The sequence below is a fragment of the Stegostoma tigrinum genome, chromosome 16 (assembly GCF_030684315.1).
Source record: "Stegostoma tigrinum isolate sSteTig4 chromosome 16, sSteTig4.hap1, whole genome shotgun sequence".
NCBI classification, from domain to species: Eukaryota; Metazoa; Chordata; class Chondrichthyes; order Orectolobiformes; family Stegostomatidae; genus Stegostoma; species Stegostoma tigrinum.
The window spans coordinates 8,769,706-8,791,359 of NC_081369.1; the positions used below are offsets into that span (position 1 = coordinate 8,769,706).

The following is a 21,654-nucleotide window of genomic DNA, read 5'->3' on the forward strand; positions in this document are numbered from 1 at the left end:
GCCTGCTGTGTTTATCCAGCTCCATGCCTCAAATTAAATTTGTGGATTAGTTTATTTAAGACTGTAAAATACTTTAGAAGTTAGAAAGCAAACCAACTGATGAAGGCGTGTGCAACTCGCAGACCCACAGCAGACTAACTGCCAAAGTCACAACATTGTATACTCACAGCACTTGGAATCCTTGAAGTAAACTTCAACACTGCCGAACCTGCAGTGAAGGGCATGGGCACTGAGAACCCAGGTTCCTACACTATTTAGCAGTGCTAAATATGGACCAGTATCCATGGCAGTACACTTAATGATAGAGAAAAAGTAAGAGAGGATGTGGTGACCGAGTAAGAAAGCATTGGTCTCGTAAACTGAGCCCAAACATTCAAGCCCTGTCAGTGTCCAGAAACAGCTTCTCAGACTTACCAGGTGGTATGTTCGCTCAGTGGTCAGTGCTGTTGCCTCACAACAGCAGGGACCTGGGTTCGACTCCACCATCTGCCTGTGTGGAATTTGCACTTTCTCTCTGTATCTATGCGGGTTCCCCCGCCCCGCATCAGACCTCCAACACCCCCTTCCACCCCCCAACACACACACCCACATATTCAAGTCCAAAAATGAGCAGATTAGGCGGATTGACCATGCTAAATTTCTCATAGTTTCCAGGGATGTGCAGGATTATGGGGATAAGGTGGGAAGGGTCTGGCTCTCGTTGGGATGTTGTTCAGAGGGTTGGTGGAGACTCCATGGGCCAAATGGCCTACTTCCACACTGTCAGAATTCTAAGATTTACATTCATAAACAGCCTTCCACATCATCTGGATGCCCCAAACAGTTCGTAATGAATGTATTGTAGTGAAGATACAGTCATAATGTCAAAAATACAGCAGCCAATATATCAAGCCAACAACAAGGCCTCATGGGTTGAAATTAAAAAGTGGGTCAATAGTTTTGTCTACTACCTGCATGAGACATGTTCAGCAAGTCATTGGATTGAATGCCCTGCTGTTGCTTTAAATAGTGCATTCAGATTTTTTTTCTCACCTCCGAGAGCAGGCAGGACCTCAGTTTAACTCCTCCATGGGGTGGCACGGCCAACAGTGCACCAATGAGTGTCCACCCAAGGCATTTGCTCAAGTCCATAAGACTTATAAGATGTAGGAGCAAAGACAGGCCACTTAGCCCATCGAGTCAGTTCTGCCATTCAATGAGATCATGGCTGATCTGTTGATCCTCAACTCCACTTTGCTGACTTTTCCCTATAATATTTGATTCCCTTAATTGTGGCACAGTGGTAGTGTCCCTGATGCTGGACTATGAGATCTGGGTTTAAGCCCCACCTCTTCCAGAGGTGTGTCATAACATCTCTAAACAGGTTGGTTAGAAAAATAGATGACATTTTTAAAAAAATCCATCTCAGCCTTGAATATACTTTATGACCCAGCCTCTACAATGAAGAATTCCAAGTCTTTGAAGTATAGATTATCTCAGTGCTTGACATGATTGTCTCTATCATGAGATGCCTACTTGAACTGACTTTTTCTCATTCATTAACAGGATGAGGGATGTTGCTGGCTAGGCAGCATTTATTGACCATCCTTATTGCCTAGAGGGGAGTTAAGAGTCAAGCACATTGCTATGGGTCTGGAGTGACATGTAGGCGAGACCAGGCAAGGATAGCAGTTTCCTTCCTTAAAGGGTGTTAGTGAACCAGATGGGTTTTCCAACAATTGACTCATGGTCATTATTAGGTTTTCAATTCCAGATATTTCATTAAATTTAAATTGCACCATCTGCCGTGGCAGGATTTGAATCCTAGTCTCTGGGACATTATCTGGGTCTCTGCATTAACAGTTCAGCGATACCACTGGGCCATCGCCTCCCCCTTAGCTGCTAGCTCTCTTACAATAGCTGAGGCTGTCTCTCAGTGATCTCCCCCTCCTTGGAGATCCGCCTCCATACCTTTCCGTCGCTCTGAAAAGTGAACTGGGGTAAAAGAGTGAGTGGCGCAGATTGTCACACTTTCGAACTTTTGGCTCATAGCCTTGGCGGGATTTCTGACCGATTCGAATTCAGTGAGATTCAGCTCACAAGCAAATAAACTGGAACAACCGTGGAGTGAATCAGATTCCAGTCGAAATGTTTGTCCAAAGGTTTTCCTACATATTGCATCGGTCAAGGCTGTTCAGACATTCCGTTGACATCCACAATCTAATCCCGGGGGCTTCACACTTCAGTGAGATTGGTGTCAGCAGCTCACATCAAAGAGAGCAGTAGAAACTTTAACTGGCAACTCAATGGTTAATCTCTGGCAGTGGGAGAACTGGGAAAAGATCACAGGAGTGGAATTATTTTCTAACAAGAGAGCTCCTTAGAACGTCAGTGTGGAAATGGTCATTTGGGGAGGAGTAAGAGATAGAGGCTCTCATTGTACATGCTGATTAGATTCGAAAAAAGTTGTTAGTTTGTCGAGCTCCTGCATAGGGATAGTGTGCTTTGCTAACGTCAATCAGACGAAAATATGAATCCTCAGTGACTGGGAGATAAGAATATAAATGTGTTTCTGGTCACATGTTTACAGAAAATAATGCCGGTCAGTGCTGTCCCTCTGTAGAAGGACTAAAATAATTTAATAAAGGTCCTTTGTCTCGGTTGCAGATCTTTCTGTGAGAGAGACAATCTGCTGCGGGCAAATATTTGTTTCTTTATTTTAAAACAGGAAAAGCAAAGGAAGCACCAGCTGCAAGGGCATCAGATGAACTTGCAGCAATAAATCAGTGCATCCAGAAGGTGGGGAGTAAACAACTGGCAGGATTTCAGAGGGTTTTACAAAAACAGAATGGCTCAGCAGGACTGACAGCATGGAGAGAGAGAGAGAGAGAGGAAGGGAGAGGGAGGGAGAGAGAGAGAGATCGATGACCTTTTATCAGAACTGGAAAAAGTTAGAGATATGTCATGTTGAGGCTGTGCTGGGTGCTGGGTGCTGGGTGCTGGGTGCTGGTGAGGCCTCTTCTGGAGCACTATGTCCAGTTCTGGCCGCCCTGTAACAGGAAGGATATAATGGAGCTGGGGAGGGTTCAGAAGAGATTTATTACTAAGTTGACGGGGATGGAGGGTTTGAGTTATAAGGAGGGGCTGAATAGACTGGGACATTTTCACAGGAACATAGGAGGCTGAGAGGTGATCCTATGGAAGTGTATAAAAAATGAGGGATGTAGATAAGGTGAATGGCAGGTGTTTCTTCTCCAGGATGGGGGATTTCAAGACCAGGGGACATATTTTTAAAGTGAGAGGAGAAAGATTTTAAAATGACAGGAGGGGCAATTATCTTAAAGAGAGAGTGGTTTGTGTGCGGAATGAACTTCCAGAGGAAGTGGTGGATGCGGGTACAGTTACAACATTTAAAAGATGTTTGGGTAAGTGCAAGAATAGGAAAGGTTTGGAAGGAAATGGACCAAGTGCAGGCAGTTGGGACGAGTTTAATATGGGATCCTGATCGGCATGGACTGGTTGGACTGAAGGGTCTGTTTCTGTGCTGTATGACTATGACTCTCTATTTAAATCATTCTAGAGGTAGGATAAATGGGTATTTGGTCAAGGTTCTAAATCCCCTTTTACATGTCATTTTAACTCATCTTTGTTTCTTGTCCCATTCACCACCCCACTGTCATCTCCAATGAAGGAAGGGATCATTGTGGCATCCCTGGCTAGCCACCATCCACCACAAGATGGGCAAGCCATCAATCAGTGACTTGCTGACTCTCCCAGTCTGACTGCTTCACTGGGTGCTTGGGACTGAATCCACTGGACCAGGCAAACCCACAAAAATAAAGGAACAAGATGCCAACTCATCCACTGGCAAGTGGGTACATCAGGAGTATTGTGAACAGGACTGACAGGCAGTCCAAAGGTCAATATCCTGCACAATTCGACTGGGAGGCCAACACTCACTTGATGTTCCTACGAAGAGAAATGTGTTGCCGAGAATGGATCCCAGAAAGAAAGTGCACCTCCATCTGAGTAGGGCAGGCAAGATGTTCCAGTAAACAATTCCTTATTCTCAATTTGTCTATGTGTTCTCTCCTTCTGCCCCTCAACTCAAGCTGGGCCAGTTCATCTCACGTGCATCCATGCTTCAATGCTATGTTTCACCATGAATGCAAAGACTAGTTCAATGAAGAGACTGACTCTCCAATGAGCAGCATCCCAAAGTCAGAACATTCAGAGACAGGAAGAGGGGCTGGAGACATGGCTCCCTGCCTCTGCCATCGCGAACAGACAGGGGATGCCTGAGCTTTGCTGCAACCATGAGCTTTGTGTAACTGATGCCCGCTTTTCAATCGGCCCAAGCCACAGGGTGTCCTGGAGTCATCCAAGATCAGGGCATTGATACCCGCTAGTTCTGATCATCACTGCGTCTGACTTGTAAAAAGTGTTCGCAACGCACAGATTTACCACAGATTGATGCCGATGTGCACCAGGACTCCTACCTGGAAAGTTGTTAGAGGTCAGTCATCTTAACTCTAGCGCATCTCTGCAGGAGCTCCTCAGGGAACTCAGTGCTATGTTGTAGCTTCGCCAGGTTGACACCTTATTTTTAGGTATGCTTGGTGCTGCTCCTGGCATGCCTTCGATACCCTGGCTTGATGGAAATGGTTGAGTGGGGGGTATGCCAGGCCATGAGGTTACAGATTGTGCTAGAATACAGTTCTGCTGTTGATGATGGCACACAGCGCCTCATGGATGCCCAGTCTTGAGTTGGTAGATCTGTGTGAAGTCTGTCCCATTGAGCACGGTGATAGTGCCACACAACACGATGGAGGTTATTCTCAATGTGAAGGTGGGACGTGCAGTCATCGTTCTTGCCATTACTGTCATGAAGAGATGCATCTGCAGCTGGCGGATTGGTGAGGATGAAGTCAGGTATGTGTTTCCCTCTTGTTGGTACCCTCATCGCCTGCTGCAGACCCAGTCTAGCAGCTATGTCCTTTAGGACCCGACTGACTCGATCAGTAGAGCCACTGTTGAGCCACACTTGGTGGTGGACATTGGAAGTCCCCACCCAGAGTACATTTTGTGCCCTTGCCATCCTCAGCGCTTCCTCTAAGTGTTGTTCAATATAGAGGAGTACTGATTTATCAGCTGTGGGAGGACGGTATATGGTAATCAGCAGGAGGTTTCCTTGCCCATGTTTAACTTGAAGCCATGCGACTCGATCTTTGGTGAGTCTGTGCTCCCAGTGGGTCAGAAATACCCAAGGATGATAGCGGTGATGCTTGCGGTGTTGTTGGTCGGATATGACTGCTGTGTGTCTGGAGTTGCATGTCGGCCTGGTCTGGTAAGGATGGTAGATTTCCTTCCTTGAAGGAGATGAGTGAGCTTTTTCAACCATCGAAATTTACGGGAAAAGGGGTGGCATAGTGGTAATGTCGCTGGACCAGGAATCCAGATGCCCAGTCTAATGCTTTGGGGAGATTGGCTCATATATCCTGCCATGACAGATGGTGAATAAAATGCAGTCCTAATAGCAAGTATGTTACCATTGTTAACTGTTACAAATGCTCATTGCCATCACTAAGGTCCAATGGAGGGAAATCAGCCATCCTTACCTGGACTAGCCTACATGTGACTCCACAGCTATGCAGTTGACTCTTAAATGCCCTCTGGGGCAATTAAGGATGGGCAATAGATACCAGTTCCACCCGCCTATACATTACTGATGCTAACATGGCTACCCTTCGAAGTATTAACCATGGCTTATTGGTCAGCCCATCCCTTTGGACTCAGAAGACCGCGGGTCTGGCTGAAACGCTCTTCGGAAGGTTGGTGTGGACTCAATGGGCTGAATGGCTTGCTTCCACACCGTAGGGACTCTATATCATCCCACCCAGGGCAATGAGGTTACCTGTAGTGGCCTATTGAGATCACCATCATCAGAGTGTGCATGTTGTGCCCTTTAGCATGAGGATTAATTAGCCAGTAATACTGACAGTGTAAACAGGGCTTCCTTACCTGAGAACACTTGCTGTAAATTGTGCACTACAGTAGCCAACTGGACATGGTCAGAAACCAGGCTGCGTAGCTGCCCCAGGCCTTCAAACCCACTGACTTTGTTCTGCCAGTCTTCACAGACGTCAACCAGGGTGCGGCGCACTGCCCTGACATCATCAAGAGAAGCCTTCAGCTGCCCAAGGCCTGTCCCGACCCCTTCCAGATACGACTGAACAGCAGACTGCAAAGAGAGAGAGAAATGCTGACATTGGATTCTATTTTACACTTGGAGACAGAAAAGCTGAAGAGCTGCCCTCCTGCTGGAGGTCAGTGTCAAACCTCATAGTGTCAATAATCTCACAGACTATACACAACTGACTCAGTGGCCGAATGACCAACAGTGCCAATGTCAGTCGCGATGGCAGCCTAAACTATAGACGTGGCACTGACAGGACATCAAGCTCCTTCACCCAAAATTATTGAGTTGTAAAGCACACAAGAAAGCCATCTCACCCAGCATGTCTATTTTGGCCATTAAAATGCTAATCAATTAGTCCCATTCCTCTGCTATTTCGCAACAATCCTACAGAACTTTCTTTCTCAAGTAGAAAAGTAATATCCTTTTTGGATGGAACTTATGAATCTTTTGCAGTGTATTCCAGGCCATAACAACTTTCTAAAGTGAAGAATTTCTGAAGAAGGGTCTAGGCCTGAAATGTCAGCCTTCCTGCTCCTCTGATGCTACTTGGCCTGCTGTGTTCATCCAGCTCTACACCATGTTATCTCAGCCTTTCCCTCTGGGGATTTTCCAAATTATCTTTAAGTTTGTGTCTCCCTGAGCCAGTGGAAACAGCTTCTCCTTATTGTCTCAATCAAAGTCCCTCCACATGGTGAAACACTGCCGTTGAGATCTTCCATCTTCTTCTCAGAGGTGAGCAATCCCAGTTTCCTCCAATCTCTCTGCTTGACCATTTGGTGCCATTGAAGTAAACCTCCACTCTACCCCATCCAATTTATGAATGTCCTTCCTAACATCATGAGGTTAAATCATCTCAAGAGTTTGGATCAGGGAGGCTTGGTGATTGACATTGAAGGGAAAAGTCCAAAGAGAGCAAGATTGGCTTTTAGATCAACTTAATCGATGACATTCAGATTAATTTTTCCACTATGTTCCTTGGAGATACAGGATGCACATTACTGAACCATCCCTCAATTAGAAGTCTTCTGAAAGATTTCACTTTGTGGAATAGATGCATATGAAATTTGAAAATTCACATTTCTGATTCTGAGGCAAAGCAGGTCAAAGGTTGGGGTCGTAGGCCCAGCATTTCTCAATCTGACCCTCCGCACTGTGACGGCCTCAGTGTCTTTATGGTCATGGTATTTTCGACTTCAGTTTCTTCTTCTGTCTTATACCAATCAGACATAGGCAATTATAAAGTAACTGTGAGGCAGTGGGATTTCTCCAATAATTGAAGTTTTAATACTATTTAAATCAATTATTTTTCCTTCTCCCAAAAGGCACTGCTGCCTCACTGGGACCCAGTACATTGCCCGACTTTCACATTGACTAGTCAGAGCAGAATTGTGCTCTCTGGAATTGATAGCAATCTTTGACAGGATTGATAGGGCCCATTGACGAGGTATAAGGGAGTTAGCTCCACAGTTAGGTTGGAGATGCTCGGGTTGTCCTGTTTGGAGCAAACCAGATTCAGAGGAGATATGATAGACGTGTTATAAGATGATGGACATGTTTGGTTAAAGTAGGCACAATAAAAACTAGGACTAGAGAATGCAAAGTTCAGAACTTGGGCAAAGATGCAGGTCTATGTTGATTGAACAGGCAACTGGGGCTGATTGGATTGCTCCATGGGGATCAGGATGGACTTGATGTGTCAAATGGCCTTGTTGCATGCTGTACGTGACTGCACCTTCAATTAGGAAGCAACTAGGTGCAGATCTCTGGGCACATGATTTCTGTCCCTGACTCACGCTTGCTACACAACCCCAACTCAGCATATTACATGGTGGCAGCTACCCAAGCTTAAAGAAGGGATCAGACCCAAGAATTTGGGTGTCCTTGGGCTATGCAACTGTCAGGCATCATAGTCTCATCCAATCCTGTTCTTGGTTAATTTCCACGTGCAATAACATATACAGACACTTGTGCACATGCACCCACAACTCCCACAGTCACACTCAAACACACACACATACACACACAAATAGTCCCATAGTCACACTCAAACACTCCCCCACACACAAATACTCCCACATGTACACACACAAATGTACACACACAAATGTACACACACACACACACACACACACACACACACACACACACACACACACACACACACACACACACACACACACACTCCTGCAATCATGACTGGAATTCACATAAGATAGAAAAATTATTTGAAAGCAAGAAAACATTAGGTGAATATTTTAGAAACAAAAATGGAATTGAAGAGAGGGGAAAGCTCATCTCTAGGTGAAACTCAGGCTCACAGTCAGCAACATAATTTTTACTGCCAGCCCATTCAGAAACATTGACCTTATGAAAGAGTCAGAAGGGAACTGGAACAGTTCCTGTGATGCCTGAAATGGGAAGTGGCTTTTCAGAAACTTGACTTGGGCTATAGATTAGATTCCCTACAGTGTGGAAACAGGCCCTTCGGCCCAAGATAATAAAATGTGAGGCTGGATGAACACAGCAGGCCAAGCAGCATCTCAGGAGCACAAAAGCTGACGTTTCGGGCCTAGACCCTCTCCTGAGATGCTGCTTGGCCTGCTGTGTTCATCCAGCCTCACATTTTATTATCTTGGAATTCTCCAGCATCTGCAGTTCCCATTATCTCTGATACTATTTTAACCTCACTGCGAAGCCTCTTCCAGGGATGCCTAACCTGAAGAAGTTACCCTCCGGACCAACCTCAGGGAATCTCTCTCCCATTGCAACTCTCTTGTCTTCCCTGGACTGACCTATCCCCTCCCTACCTCCCCACCTATAGTCTCTCCACCTATCTTCTTTTCTCTCCATCTTCGGTCCGCCTCCCCCTCTCTCCCTATTTATTCCAGTTCCCTCTCCCCATCCCCCTCACTGCTGAAGGGTCTAGGCCCGAAACGTCAGCTTTTGTGCTCCTGAGATGCTGCTTGGCCTGCTGTGTTCATCCAGCCTCACATTTTATTACCTTCGGCCCAACAAGCCCACGGTGCCCCTTGAAGCATCCCACCCAGACCCATCCCCCTATAACGCACACACTCCTGAACACAATAGAGCTCATGTCAGCCTGGGCTAGGCACCAGCAAATGCTGGTCCAAATGCATACTTGCCTTTAACCTGGACTGAACAGAGGAGGTTCTTTGTGTCTCTCTCTTGCGATATTGGCCCAATCTCTCCAGCTGATCTGGATGGTAGAAGATTCCCGACGCCCATTTCAATGCGGCTCCTCGGGCCAGTTTTTCAGCCTTCTCAAGCTCGGGCCACATATCATCTGGAAGATCAGAGCAGACAGCTGCTTCAAACCAACCGTCTCTTTCTACTAATAGAAATGCCTCATTTCGATTTAAAATACCCTAATGACTATCCTGATTAACTGGAACCAGCTGATAATACAAGCCTTACTTGCAAAAGGCAGAATAAGAACATCATCTGTCTCCAAGGTCACTAACAGCTAATGCACAATGACAAAGATCAGTCAGTATTTCATTGTACCGAGTGCACAGAACCCAACGTCCCAAAAGTATAACAATGTAAACTAATCAAGTGCGTAACATTCCTTAACACTCTGTATGACTGGGATCCTTCAATTCCATTTTGATGTTTTTCCTTGTACAAGCTGAACACTGTCTTTGATTGTTCATTGAGCTACACCAATAACCAATAACCTGTTGGACAAGGACCAGCTGGCTTCTGGGATGGCACAGTGGTTAGCACAGCAGCCTACCAGCACCAGGGACGCAGGTTCAATTCTGCTCTTGGGCAACTGTTTGTGTGGAGTTTGCACATTCTGAGTGGATTTCCTCCCATAGTCCAAAGATAGGTAGGTTAGGTGGATTAATCAGCTTAAGTTGCCCACAGTGTGCAAGCCTGGTGGGTTAGCATGGGAAATACAGGGGTGGGCCTGGGTAGGAAGCTCTTCAGAAGGTTGCTGTAGATTTGATGGGCCAAACAAGCTGCTTCTGTAGGGATTCTTTGGTTCTGCCACAGCCACGCAGCTTTAGTCACTTTTTGATCTCAAGTGAAGAGTGGAACGCTGCAAGGGGAGCGAGAGTGAGGCCTTATTGAAGCAGCACCCACCCCTGAAGGAATCCGAGACTCAACTGTGGGAAGTTAGAGTCAAAACAAAAGAACAACAAAGCACAATAAGGAAGCGTTATGTAGAATAAATGATCAGGTTCCTATCCGTCCTGTTCTATGCTTTTATTCATCAACGTGCCGCAGAGACACAGAGACAGGGACATTTCGAGCCGTATTGCATTGAGTTTTAGCTGGTGTCATGGGGTTGGGGATGAAAATTGGCCTCATTCGCCTTATTCACACAGGGGAGCTGCAGCCAGAGCATCTAAACCTAATATCCCTGTAATTACCCCAAGTGAGGGGAGCTGCAGCCAGAGCATCTAAACCTAATATCCCTGTAATTGCCCTTACTGAGGGGAGCTGCAGCCAGAGCATCTAAACCTAATATCCCTGTAACTGCCCCAACTGAAGGGAACAGCAGATAGAGCTCCTAAGCCTAATATCCCTGTAATTGCCCTTACTGAGGGGAGCTGCAGATAGAGCTCCTAAGCCTAATATCCTTGTAATTACCCCTACTGAGGGGAGCTGCAGCCAGAGCATCTAAACCTAATATCCTTGTAATTGCCCCAACTGAAGGGAACAGCAGATAGAGCTCCTAAGCCTAATATCCCTGTAATTGCTCATCCTCATAACGGAGTATCAAGCTTATTGGAGAATCACATCAGACGTGAAATGTTAATTCTGTTTGGCTCACCAGAGAGGCTGTCAGCCCTGATGAGATTCTCCAGCACTTTCTATTTCTGTTTTAGATTTCCAGCATCTGCAGTTTTTGGTAAAGAATTGAATCGAGGTGGAGGGTACCAGCAGAGAAACACAACTTAGATGTTGGCGTAAACAGGATGGAGTAGATTGTTCTTTCTGCACCTTGCTTGATGGTCAATGAGATGAAACTCAGCCCTGGGTGTAAAGCACCGTCAGGATTGGATTCCCTTGTCTCTTTCATCCTTTCCTGTCACATCTCAAGCTGAAGGAACATTGCTCAAACGGACAGATTTTGGTGATGGTATCATACCGTTTAATGTGTCATGCTTTGCAACTTGCACTATCCAGCACCGCACCACCCCCACCTCCTCCCTCCACCAACCACTTGCACCCACCCCCAGTCAGGTGACCCATGTGCTGTACAGAGTCCATGTGATAGAATCTTATCCAATGGCTGTAGATTCTCCAACACTCAGGTCCACATGTACTCAGCTTCCATCATAACATGTCCGCATCTCCATCACATCTCGCTGGCTTTTCTGCAATGACTCTGTTGCCAATTGGATAAAATCTATATTCTAGTTTTGGTAGTCTCCTCTCATGCTGGGGTCTACCTGCTGTCCAAGGAACAATGCTCGCTGTGTCGAGTGTTGTCATCTCCTCTGGAACTCTTTCTCCCTCTGGATGGCAAAACATTGTTTGTTTTGGGCTTGTTTATCACTGAATGCACCTCACTCCCTCCATCTAGTTGATCTGCGGCTGTATCTTTGGCTTTTTAGAGTCATACAGCATGGCGACTTGTCCATGCCAACCAGTTTTCCTAAACTGAGCTAGTCCCATTCGCCTGCATTTGGCCCATATCCCTCTAAACCTTTCCTATCCGTGTACCCGTCCAAGTGTCATCTAAATTGACCCATGAAGCATTTCTGTCATTGAGATGTATAGCACGGAAGCAGACCCTTTGGTCCAACCATTCCATGCCAACTGGTTATCCTAAATTGAGCTAAAGTGAGCCCCATTTGCCAGCATTTGGCCTATATTCTTCTAAACTCTTCCTATTCATGTACCCATCCTGCTGACTTTTAAATGTTCTAATTGTACTTCCTCTGACAGTTCTTTCCGTACACCCTTTGCATGAAAAAGTTGCCCTTTAGGTCCCTTTTTAATCTTTCCCATCTCACCTTAAACCTATACCTCCTAATTTTGGACTATCCTACACTCGGGAAAAGACTATTCACCCTGTCCATGCCCCTCTAGACTTTATAAATCTCTATGAGGTCACCCCTCAGACTGCAACGCTGTGGGGAGAAAAGCTCCAACCTATTCAGCCTCTCCCTCTTGCTCAAACCCTCCAGTCCCGGCAACATCCTTGTAAATCTTTTCTGGACCCTTCCAAGTTTCAAAACATCTTTCCGATAGCAAACAGCTCTCCCACGGATACATAATTATTATGGGTGGCACCTCAAGATCTGACATTATTGTCCTCCAGAGGTGAAAGAGCAGACTTGGTCCCATTGAGATGTAGAGATTGCAAACATGTAATTCTTGGGGATGAGCAATGTGTGAGGAATGTAAACATTTCAACAGTATCAGGAGGTCTAGGTCCCTAACAACAATTAAAAGAAACTGAAGATTTAAATTGAAATAGCAAACAAAAATATTTAAAAGCTGCAGGAACAATGGGTTACAATCTGCAGTTACCTCAACAGAAAGGAAATCATATTTGCCTTTTCAAAGCAAGTTTAAAAATAATTCAGACTGACTTAACATCCTCTCATTTGTCTTTTTGTGTGTGCGTATATCAGGCATGTTTCTGTTATTTTTCCCATTAATTATTTCCTGCTCGTTTCCTCCCTTCCTTTCCTGAAGACACTGACTCACTTTACTCACTATCTGAGGGGTTAAGGCCTGCGGACTTAGGCCCGGGCCAGCCTGAAAGAAGACAGCGAGAGACGATGAGACCAATCCCCAAGGGCTGGCAAGGCGACCACCAAGGTGGTGTTTCAAAACTGTAGAAAAATTAACGGGTATTTACCAAGTGGTGGCGTCACTGGTTATGCAGCTACAGAAAGTATGACAGAGCTCACTCACCAAGAAGGGCAATTGTAGGGATATCAGGTACAGGAACTCTAGCTGCAGCTCCCCTTCCTAAATAAAGTTAATAAGGTCAATTGTTGTCTCCAATCCCAGCTAAAACTCAACATACTAAATCATTGAATCCCTGGAATGCAGAAAAAGGCTAGTCAGCCCATTGAGTCTGCATGGCGCCTCAGAGGAACATCCTTTCCTAGCCCCATAACCCCTGCATTTATCATGGCTAACCCACCCAGCTTGCACATCAAAGGGCAATTTAGCAAGGCCAACCCAATTAACATGCAAGTCTTTGGGCTGCAGGAGGAAACACACACAGACACGGGGAGAATGTGCAAACTCCACACAGACAGTTGCCTGAGGCGGGAATCGAACCCAGGTCCCTGGTGCTTTGAGGCAGCAGTGCTAACCACCGAGTCACCTATAAGTGCCCCTGTCCCTTGCTTAGGAGTACACTGGCTTACCAAAGGCATTGTGTGAGAGGGATGGGAACCCAATCCTGTCGCAGACTTCAGGTGTTCCGAAACTCTGCCTCAGGTGGTTATTGCTTATAACATCAAAGCATTGAGTCTAGGTTTCAGTTGCTCAGTTATCTGGCTGAAGGTGAAACAATAACAGCTTTCTGATATATTGGCTGAGGAGGAGATGGGTGTTAGTGATGGTAGGGAGAGGGGAATGGACTGTAAGGAAGAATGGGGGATCTTGATCAAGAGAGGCGCTGGAAACAAGGTTACCCTGACTACAGTGGCAGAGGTTAGTGTAAGGACCACTAGGAGGTTGATCTAAATGGACTGCAGTGGGATGAGAAGGCAGCTCACCATCGCCTTCTCAACAGCAACTAGAGGTGGGCAATAAATGCTGATCCAGGCATAGAGTCATAGAGCACAGAATCAGATCCCTCGGTCCAACCAGTCCATGCGACCATGTTCCCAACTAAACTAGTTCCCAACTGCCTGCTCCTGGCCAAACATTTCCTATTTATGAACTTATCCAAATGTCTTTTAAGTGTTGTAACTGTACCTGTATCCATGACTTCCTCTGGAAGCTCATTCCACACATGAACCACTCTCCGTGTAAAAATGTTGCCAGTGATGCTCTCATCCCACAAATGAATAAAGAATAAATTCACCTTATCTATGTCCCTTGTAATTTTATAAACATCAATAAGGTCACCCCTGAACCTCCTCAGCTCCAGTAAAAGAAGTCCCAAACTATCCAGTCTATTTTTGTATCTCAAACCCTCCATTCCCGGCAACATGCTGGGGAATATTTTCTGGACCCTCTCCACTTTAATAATATCCTTCCGATAACACGGGGATTAGAACTGGACACAGTACTCCAGGACAGGCTTCACCAGTGTCCTGTACAAGTGACACCCACACCTCATGCACAAATAAACAAAATGAATCTCTCCTTCTAATTGCTCAAAACAATCAATAAACCATAAACCAGTAAAATATTCAACCATGTAGGATTCCGTTTCCAGCCTCCAGCCCTCATACTCAGAAAGGGTTGACCCTTGTGCTTCACAGGGGCTGATGGTGGAGGGTATGGTAAGGAGGAAGGGTTGCTAACATCCACAGGGTAGCCAAGTGACCATGGTTTCAAAGTGAACTCAATGACCAGACCTCAAGAAATCAAAGGAGGGAGGATTAGATATTAAGAATGATCCTACAGGAAGGGTGCTATTTCTCAGGTGGTTCTTTTGAGGTTCTCAATCTTTGTTATTCAGGAATGCCCGTTGAGATCAAAGTCCTTCAGGCTTTTGTATCAACAATCCACCAGGATTATCCAGGAGCATCCAGGAACAAACAAATACTTCCTTTTATTTAATTTGTTTGATGGAATGCAAGCGTCCTTGGCTGGGTCAGAATTTATTGTCCAACTCTAATTACCCTTGAGAAGGTGGTGGGCTGGCTTCTTGAACCACTGCAATCCAGAGAAAGAGCCACAATGAAGTTAGAGAGGGCACCTCCGGGATTTTGACCCAGTGACAGTGATTGGCGTATAATGTCAGGGGATAAAACTTATGCATCATCTAAGTCTTAAAAAAAGTCCAGCCAGGTCAGACCACGCCTGGAGTTACCGTGTGCAGTTCCAGGCATCGTATTTTCAGAAGGATGTGTTGGTTTTGGAAGGAATAGAGTATAGATTTACTAAAATAATATCTGATTTCAAAGATTAAGCTGCTGAAGTTGTAATCCCTCAACTGTAGAAAGGGAGTAGAAATTTGAGTGTAGTTTGCAGTGTATTAAGGGGAGATGAGATAGATAGAAACCATTTCCACTTGTTGCGAGTTAAGAAAGCGTTGTCTTAAAAACTCGAGCCAGTACTTTTAAGCATGAAATTCAGAAACATTTCTACACACCAAGAGTGACAGAAAGTTGGAGCTCTCTTCTGCAAATAGCAATTGATGCCAGATCAATTGTTATGTTTAAAATGGAGAATGAATCAAACAAAAGGTCCTAAGGGCTAAGGGTCAAAGACTGGTATATGGAGTTATGTTACAGATCAGTCAACTTCGCATTAACTTCCTGTAAGCTCCTATAGGCCCCAGGCCTGACACCTCAGGATGCAGGTTGCTTGTACAATCACAGCTTCAGATGCCTGTTAGCCAGTTATAAGGGTTCAATTCCACCCTTGGGCGACTGTCTATGTGGAGTTTGTATGTTCTCCCTGGGTCAATGTGGGTTTCCTCCCATAGTCCAAAGCTGTTAATTGACTATGTTAAATTGCCCATTGTGAGCAGGCTAAGTGGATTAGCCATGGGAAATGTGGGGTGACAGGATTGGGGGAAGGGTGGGCCTTCAGTTAGGGGAGGGGGGCGTATGGACGCAATATTTTACCCTTCCATCTTCCCCCTGTCCTCAGCCACTCATCCTACCAGGCTTCACATTCAACAGATCATCCTCGGTCATCCCCACTCTGACGTCAACCCCAAACGAGTCTTCTGTAACGCACTGGTATATTCCTCAACCCCCTTCCCGTGACAATGTCCTATACAGCAGTAAGACCCAAGATGGCGGCAGAGTGGGACGCTTCAGCCAGCCTGCTCCACCTATTCTTTTGCTTTCTCTCCTTTCTTTCAAAACTTCTAACATTAAACTTACTCGGAGGGGAATGGGGGAGGTGACTCCTGGATTGGAGGCCATCACAGGCAAATCCCAGGGGAAGCCGGCGCAGGAGGCTCGGAACGGACCAGAGGCTGGCGCAGGGAGACAAGGCCCTTGTGCACTGGAAGCGAGGCCTTGCGTTTTGAAGCCCAGCATGGCCTGGAGGCTTGGCCCAGTGCAGTCTGATGGCTCAGTGCTGGCACAGACTTGGGTGAAAAGGAGTCCAATTCGAGTACTTCGTTTTTCCCTTTTATTCTTATGCTGGACTTCCATTCTTTCGAATTTGCAGCATCCGTACCTAAATATCTTGTACCTAAGATGGTCCCAGAAGCATTGGCATTGCAAACTTTTCACTGCACTCATTTGAGTGCACGTGACACTAAAGCTAATTCCAGTTCTAATTATTTCTTCCCTCCTCAGTATTCCACAAACACTCCTTTCCTTTTGCAACAGTGATTCACTTGTGCTTCACATGATTTGGCTTCCTGCATTCACTGCACCCAACGCGGACTCCTGCACTTTGCAAAGTTCAACCATAGACTGGATGGTCACTTTGCAGAAACTTCCACTGAGACCATTTGCCCGAGGATTCTTGAACTCTATTCCTCTGCCCCACTTGCAGCCTGACCCTGTGTGTACAGCCTCCCTTTACAGGATCTTGAAGGAAAGCATGTCACGGTCTTCCAGAGTTCATGATTTCAGGTTGTAACCGCTGCTCCCATTTTCTTTGCGTGTGTTGGACAGTAGTTGTTGATGATGCTTCTGATGTTTCAACTGACTGGAACTATTTTTTGTTTACTTATTTTTCACTTTGCATCCTAAACCCTTTTGTCATTTAATCTCTCCTGCCTTCCGCTCAATCACAAATTGCCACTTTGGTTCTTTCCAACTTTTCCAGCTTTATTTAAAACCTGTGTCAGAGTCATGGAGTTGTACAACAGATAAACAGACCCTTCGGTCCAACTCTTCCATGCTGACCCAGATATCCTAAATTAATCTAATCCCATTGGCCAGCATACGGCCCTTATCCCTCTCGACCCTTCCTATTCATATACCCATCCTGATGCCTTTTAAATGTTGTAATTGCACCAGCCTCTACCACTTCCTCTGGCAGCTCATTCCATACACGCACCACCCTCTGTGTGAAAAAGTTGCCCCTTAGGTCCCTTTTAAATCTTTCCTCTCTCACCTTAAACCCATGACCTGTAGTTTTGGACTCCCCCACCCCAGAAAAAAGACCTGGGCTATTCATCCTATCCATGCCCCTCATGATTTTATAAACCTCTATAAGGTTACCCCTCAGCCTCCGACATTCCAGGGAAAAAAGCCCTGGCCGGCTCAGCATCTCCCTCTAACTCAAACCTTCTGAACCCTGCAATGTCCTCTTTTCTGCACCTTTTCAAATTTCACTGTGCCAGCTTAAAGCTCTCCCGTCCTGATAAAGGATCATCAGTCTGATGTATTGACTCGGTTTCTGTCTGCACAGAAGCTGCTGAATACTTCCAGCATTTACTGTTCTATTTAAGATTTCTAGCATTTGCAGTAGTGTTCTCCCATAACCTTTGGCCATATTCCTCCCTTCACTTCAAAACTGAGCTTTCACGTAGCAGGTTCACTTCAAATTTGCATTTAATATTGCACATCTATTGGAGGGCAAGGGCTAGTTGGTAATTTTGATATTAACGACAGGAACTGAAGCAGAGAGGGGCAAAATCACCACAGGTTACATTCAGTCCAGAGCCTTCTGAAGAACAGTGAGTGAAACAAGCTGGAATATAATCATAGAACATCCAGGCTGTGGAACAAATATGCTCACATTACCTTATAAACAGGGGGGCCTCATCAATCTTCTGAGCATCAGGGCTGTCATTTAACAGCAAGCTTCCATTATTCATCAACTGTAAGGTAAACACATTCCATTTGAGGTGCACGGCCCAAACTGAGCACCTCAGGAATAAACACAGGGAAAAAATGGTGGACCTGAATTGCCGTTGTGACCCGTTATGGGCTCCTCCTTCTTTCAGTATTATTTTAACATGTGCTTCACACAATGTTGGTGAGTAGCTGTCTGACTCGAACGGCTGCTGGGTCAGGTACAGCGCTGCTTCAGTCTCTGGACAAATATTTATTCTTTATTCTTTCTCGGGTTTTGGATATCACTGGCAAGGCTAACGGTTGTTGCCCATCCCGAGCTGCCACAGAGCTGAGTAGCTTCTTGGGTGATTGCAGAGGGCAGTTTAGAGATGCTTAAGTAGGCTATTCAGCCCATCCAGACTGCTCTGCCATTCAATGAGATCATGGCTTACAGAGTCATACAGTATGGAAACAGACCCTTCAGTCCAATCGGTCCATGCCAACCCTAATCCCAAACTAAACTGTTTTCACCTGCCTGCACTTGGCCCATATCCCTTCAAAAAGTTTTTATTCGTGTACCTATCCAAATGTCTTTTAAACGTTGTAACTGTACCCACATCCACCACTTCCTCAGGAAGCTCACTCCACACATGAACCGCTCTCTGTTAAAAGATTGCCCCTCATGCCTTTTTACGTCTTTCTTCTCTCACCTTAAAAATATCCCCCTGGTCTTGAAACGCCCCACCCTAGGGAGAAGACACCTGCCATTCACCTTTTCCATCCCCCTCAGGATTTTATAAACCCCGAAAAGCTGATATTCGTCAACCCCATTTTCCTGCCTTTTCCCATTACCCTTGGCTTCAATACATAATTTGGGACAGATTCCCATAACGTCTGGGGCAGCAATCCGGCTGTAGCATGAAAACTAGTTGGGTTCGGTAAGAGACAGCTGGTTCTGTCTTTTAATGCTGCGAATATCCATCCTATTATCTATGGAACCGTTAAAAAAATAACGGGTTTTTGACTCATTAACCTGAGAAGTAATTGTTCAACTGCCCAAAATGCTTCCCTTAGCATCAAAGGAACATTATCTATTGAAGTACCACCATCACGGTCCTGTTCCAGGTTTCACATTGCATCTACAAGGTGCTGGTTTGAAGAGGTCTCTATAAAGTGCTTCTCCTACGTAGCTCCTGTCTGAGACTCCAACAAGTGCAGCAGGAATCAATGTCAGACCTTTGGACTGTCTCTCTTTTGTTTTAAATTTGCAAACATTGATGAATACTATAAGTCTGCTTCAGTATATTATTCAAATTGTAAATAAATATTTTAGCCTGGTTGCATTGTACGAAAGCTCATCCTTTCAAAAATATCTTGCTGGGTTTCCCACATGATCGATACACAATAAGTTATAACTTAAAAATTTACACCCCCAAGGTAGGGTTTCGTCTATCTAGAGCTAGTTTTAGGGATTTTGAGGTTCAGCAGTCATTGTGCCCAAAAGACCTATCTTACTTTATTGCTAACTGATAGGACAGTAGCTTTTGCAACCAAATTGCATTTTGTACTCTCAACATGTAAAGTTCCATTTGACACCACACATTTGTAAGCATTACCCGGCAATCTGAATATGTATGGTTTCTGTATGCATAATAAAATGTCCCAAGGTGCTTTATAAGACAAAAATTTGATATTCAACCTCAGAGTTGTACAACACAGAATCCTCTGATGCTGCTTGGCCTGCTGTGTTCATCCAGCTCTACACCTTGTTATCTCAGATTCTCCAGCATCTGCAGTTCCTACTATCTCTGAAACAGATCCTTTGGCCCAACTCATCCATGCTGACCAGATATCCTAAATTAATTTTAGTCCAATTTGCCAGCATTTGACCCATATTCCTCTAAACCCTTCCTATTCACATACCCATCCAGATGCCTTTTAAATGTTGTAATTGTACTAGTCTCCACCACTTCCTCCAGTAGCTAATTTCCCACATGCACTACCCTCTGTGTGATAAAATTGCCCTTCAGGTCCCTTTTAAATCTTTCACCTCTTGCCTTAAACCCATGCCTTCTTGTTTTGGACTCCCCTACCCTGGGAAAAAGATCTTGGCTTTTCATCCTATCCATGCCCCTCATGATTTTATAAAGCTCTGTAATGTCACCCCCCATCCTCTGACACTCCAGGGAAAATAGCCCCAGCCTACTCAGCCTCACCCTTTATCTCAAACCCTCCAATTCCGACAGTATCCTTAATAAAAACTGAAAGAAATGCAGATGCTGTAAATCAGGAACAAAAACAGAAGCTGCTGGAAAAGCTCAGCAGGTCTGGCAGCATCTGTGAAGAAACAAATCAGAGTTAACGTTTCAGGTCCAGTGACCCTTCCTCAGGATGAGGAAGTTCTGAGGAAGGGTCACCGGACCCGAAAGGTTAACTCTGATTTCTTCACAGATGCTGCCAGGCCTGCTGAGCTTTTCCAGTGATGTCTGACAACACCCTCGTCAATCTTTTCTGAACTCTTTCAAGTTGCACAACACCTTTTCTATAGCAGGGAGACCAGAATTGCTCAGTCTATGTTTGGAAAGTAAAAATCTCCTACCAATAAAACCCTATCATTCTTACAGCTAAGTGAGATCTCCATATTAATTTGGTTCTCAATTTCCCACTGGCTACTGTCAGTGGGGAGTTGGTGGTTGCGGTGGGGTGTGGGGGGGGGGGGGGAGGTGAGGGTGGAGGTGGTGGTGTTTTTAGACAATCCCTACAAGGTGATCATCACTTTTGTATTTCTCAGTCCCATCCAAGTAACTTCACTGGAAGTACTCCTCAGAATATCCTCCCTAAGTACAGCTGTCAAATTGGAATAAGAAGAGATTAGGGCGGGTGACCTAAACCATGGCTTGAGAAGAGTTTTTAAGGAGTTTTTTGAAGGAGGAGATGGAGAGGCAGGATGTTCAGGGAGGCTAAGCTGTTGAAGATATGGTCACTGACAATGAAACAAAATAAATCCGGCAGAGATCGCAGAGGATTAGAGGAAGTTACGGTGAGAAAGACAGAGAGGGAGACTATAAGTTCACTAAGGGCCACCAAACGGTTCAACCTCAGTGCACTTTTTGGTTTAAATACAAAACAGGGAGCAAGTCAGATTCAAAACATAGACCTACAAGTTTCTCAGTGTGAACTGGAAGTGAAAATATCTCCCAAGGCTGAATGGCCAGGGTTAAATCCATTGTATCCCATAGCGCGTGCGCGCGCACACACAAACACACACACACACACACACACACACACACACATATACATACAAACATACACACACACACACACACACATACAAACATACACACACACACACACACACACACAGGTACACACACAATCACACATGCACATACACACACCCATACACAGACACATTCATACACAGCACCCAACAGTGAGCCAAGAACTTCACAGGGCACAGACACATCAGTCACATTGTCGCTGCAAGCTATTTCATTTCTCCTGCACGTTCAGCAGGCAGCCAGCAATGAAGTAGCTAGTTGGCAGAATGCTGTAGGTAATGTATCACTTGGTGGAAATGAAATCACACTGTTGAAATCATCCTGC

The 21,654-nt window shown here is 45.3% G+C and overlaps 1 protein-coding gene across 2 annotated transcripts in view; it reads right to left on the reverse strand.

The window, feature by feature from the left end:
* exoc3l1 (exocyst complex component 3-like 1) overlaps nucleotides 1–21,654 on the reverse strand; it is a 93,360-nt gene that overhangs the window by 50,500 nt on the left and 21,206 nt on the right. Inside the window, exons 1-3 of one of the 2 annotated variants that reach the window (XM_048546720.2) lie at nucleotides 18,016–18,131; nucleotides 9,322–9,482; nucleotides 6,001–6,220 (exon numbers count right to left, since the gene is read on the reverse strand). In XM_048546720.2, coding sequence (XP_048402677.1) covers nucleotides 6,001–6,220; nucleotides 9,322–9,477 — 376 coding nt within the window. In that variant the 5' untranslated portion in view covers nucleotides 9,478–9,482; nucleotides 18,016–18,131. Of the gene's footprint in view, nucleotides 1–6,000; nucleotides 6,221–9,321; nucleotides 9,483–18,015; nucleotides 18,132–21,654 lie in introns of those variants that run through there. The other variant, XM_048546719.2, reaches the window with a different exon arrangement.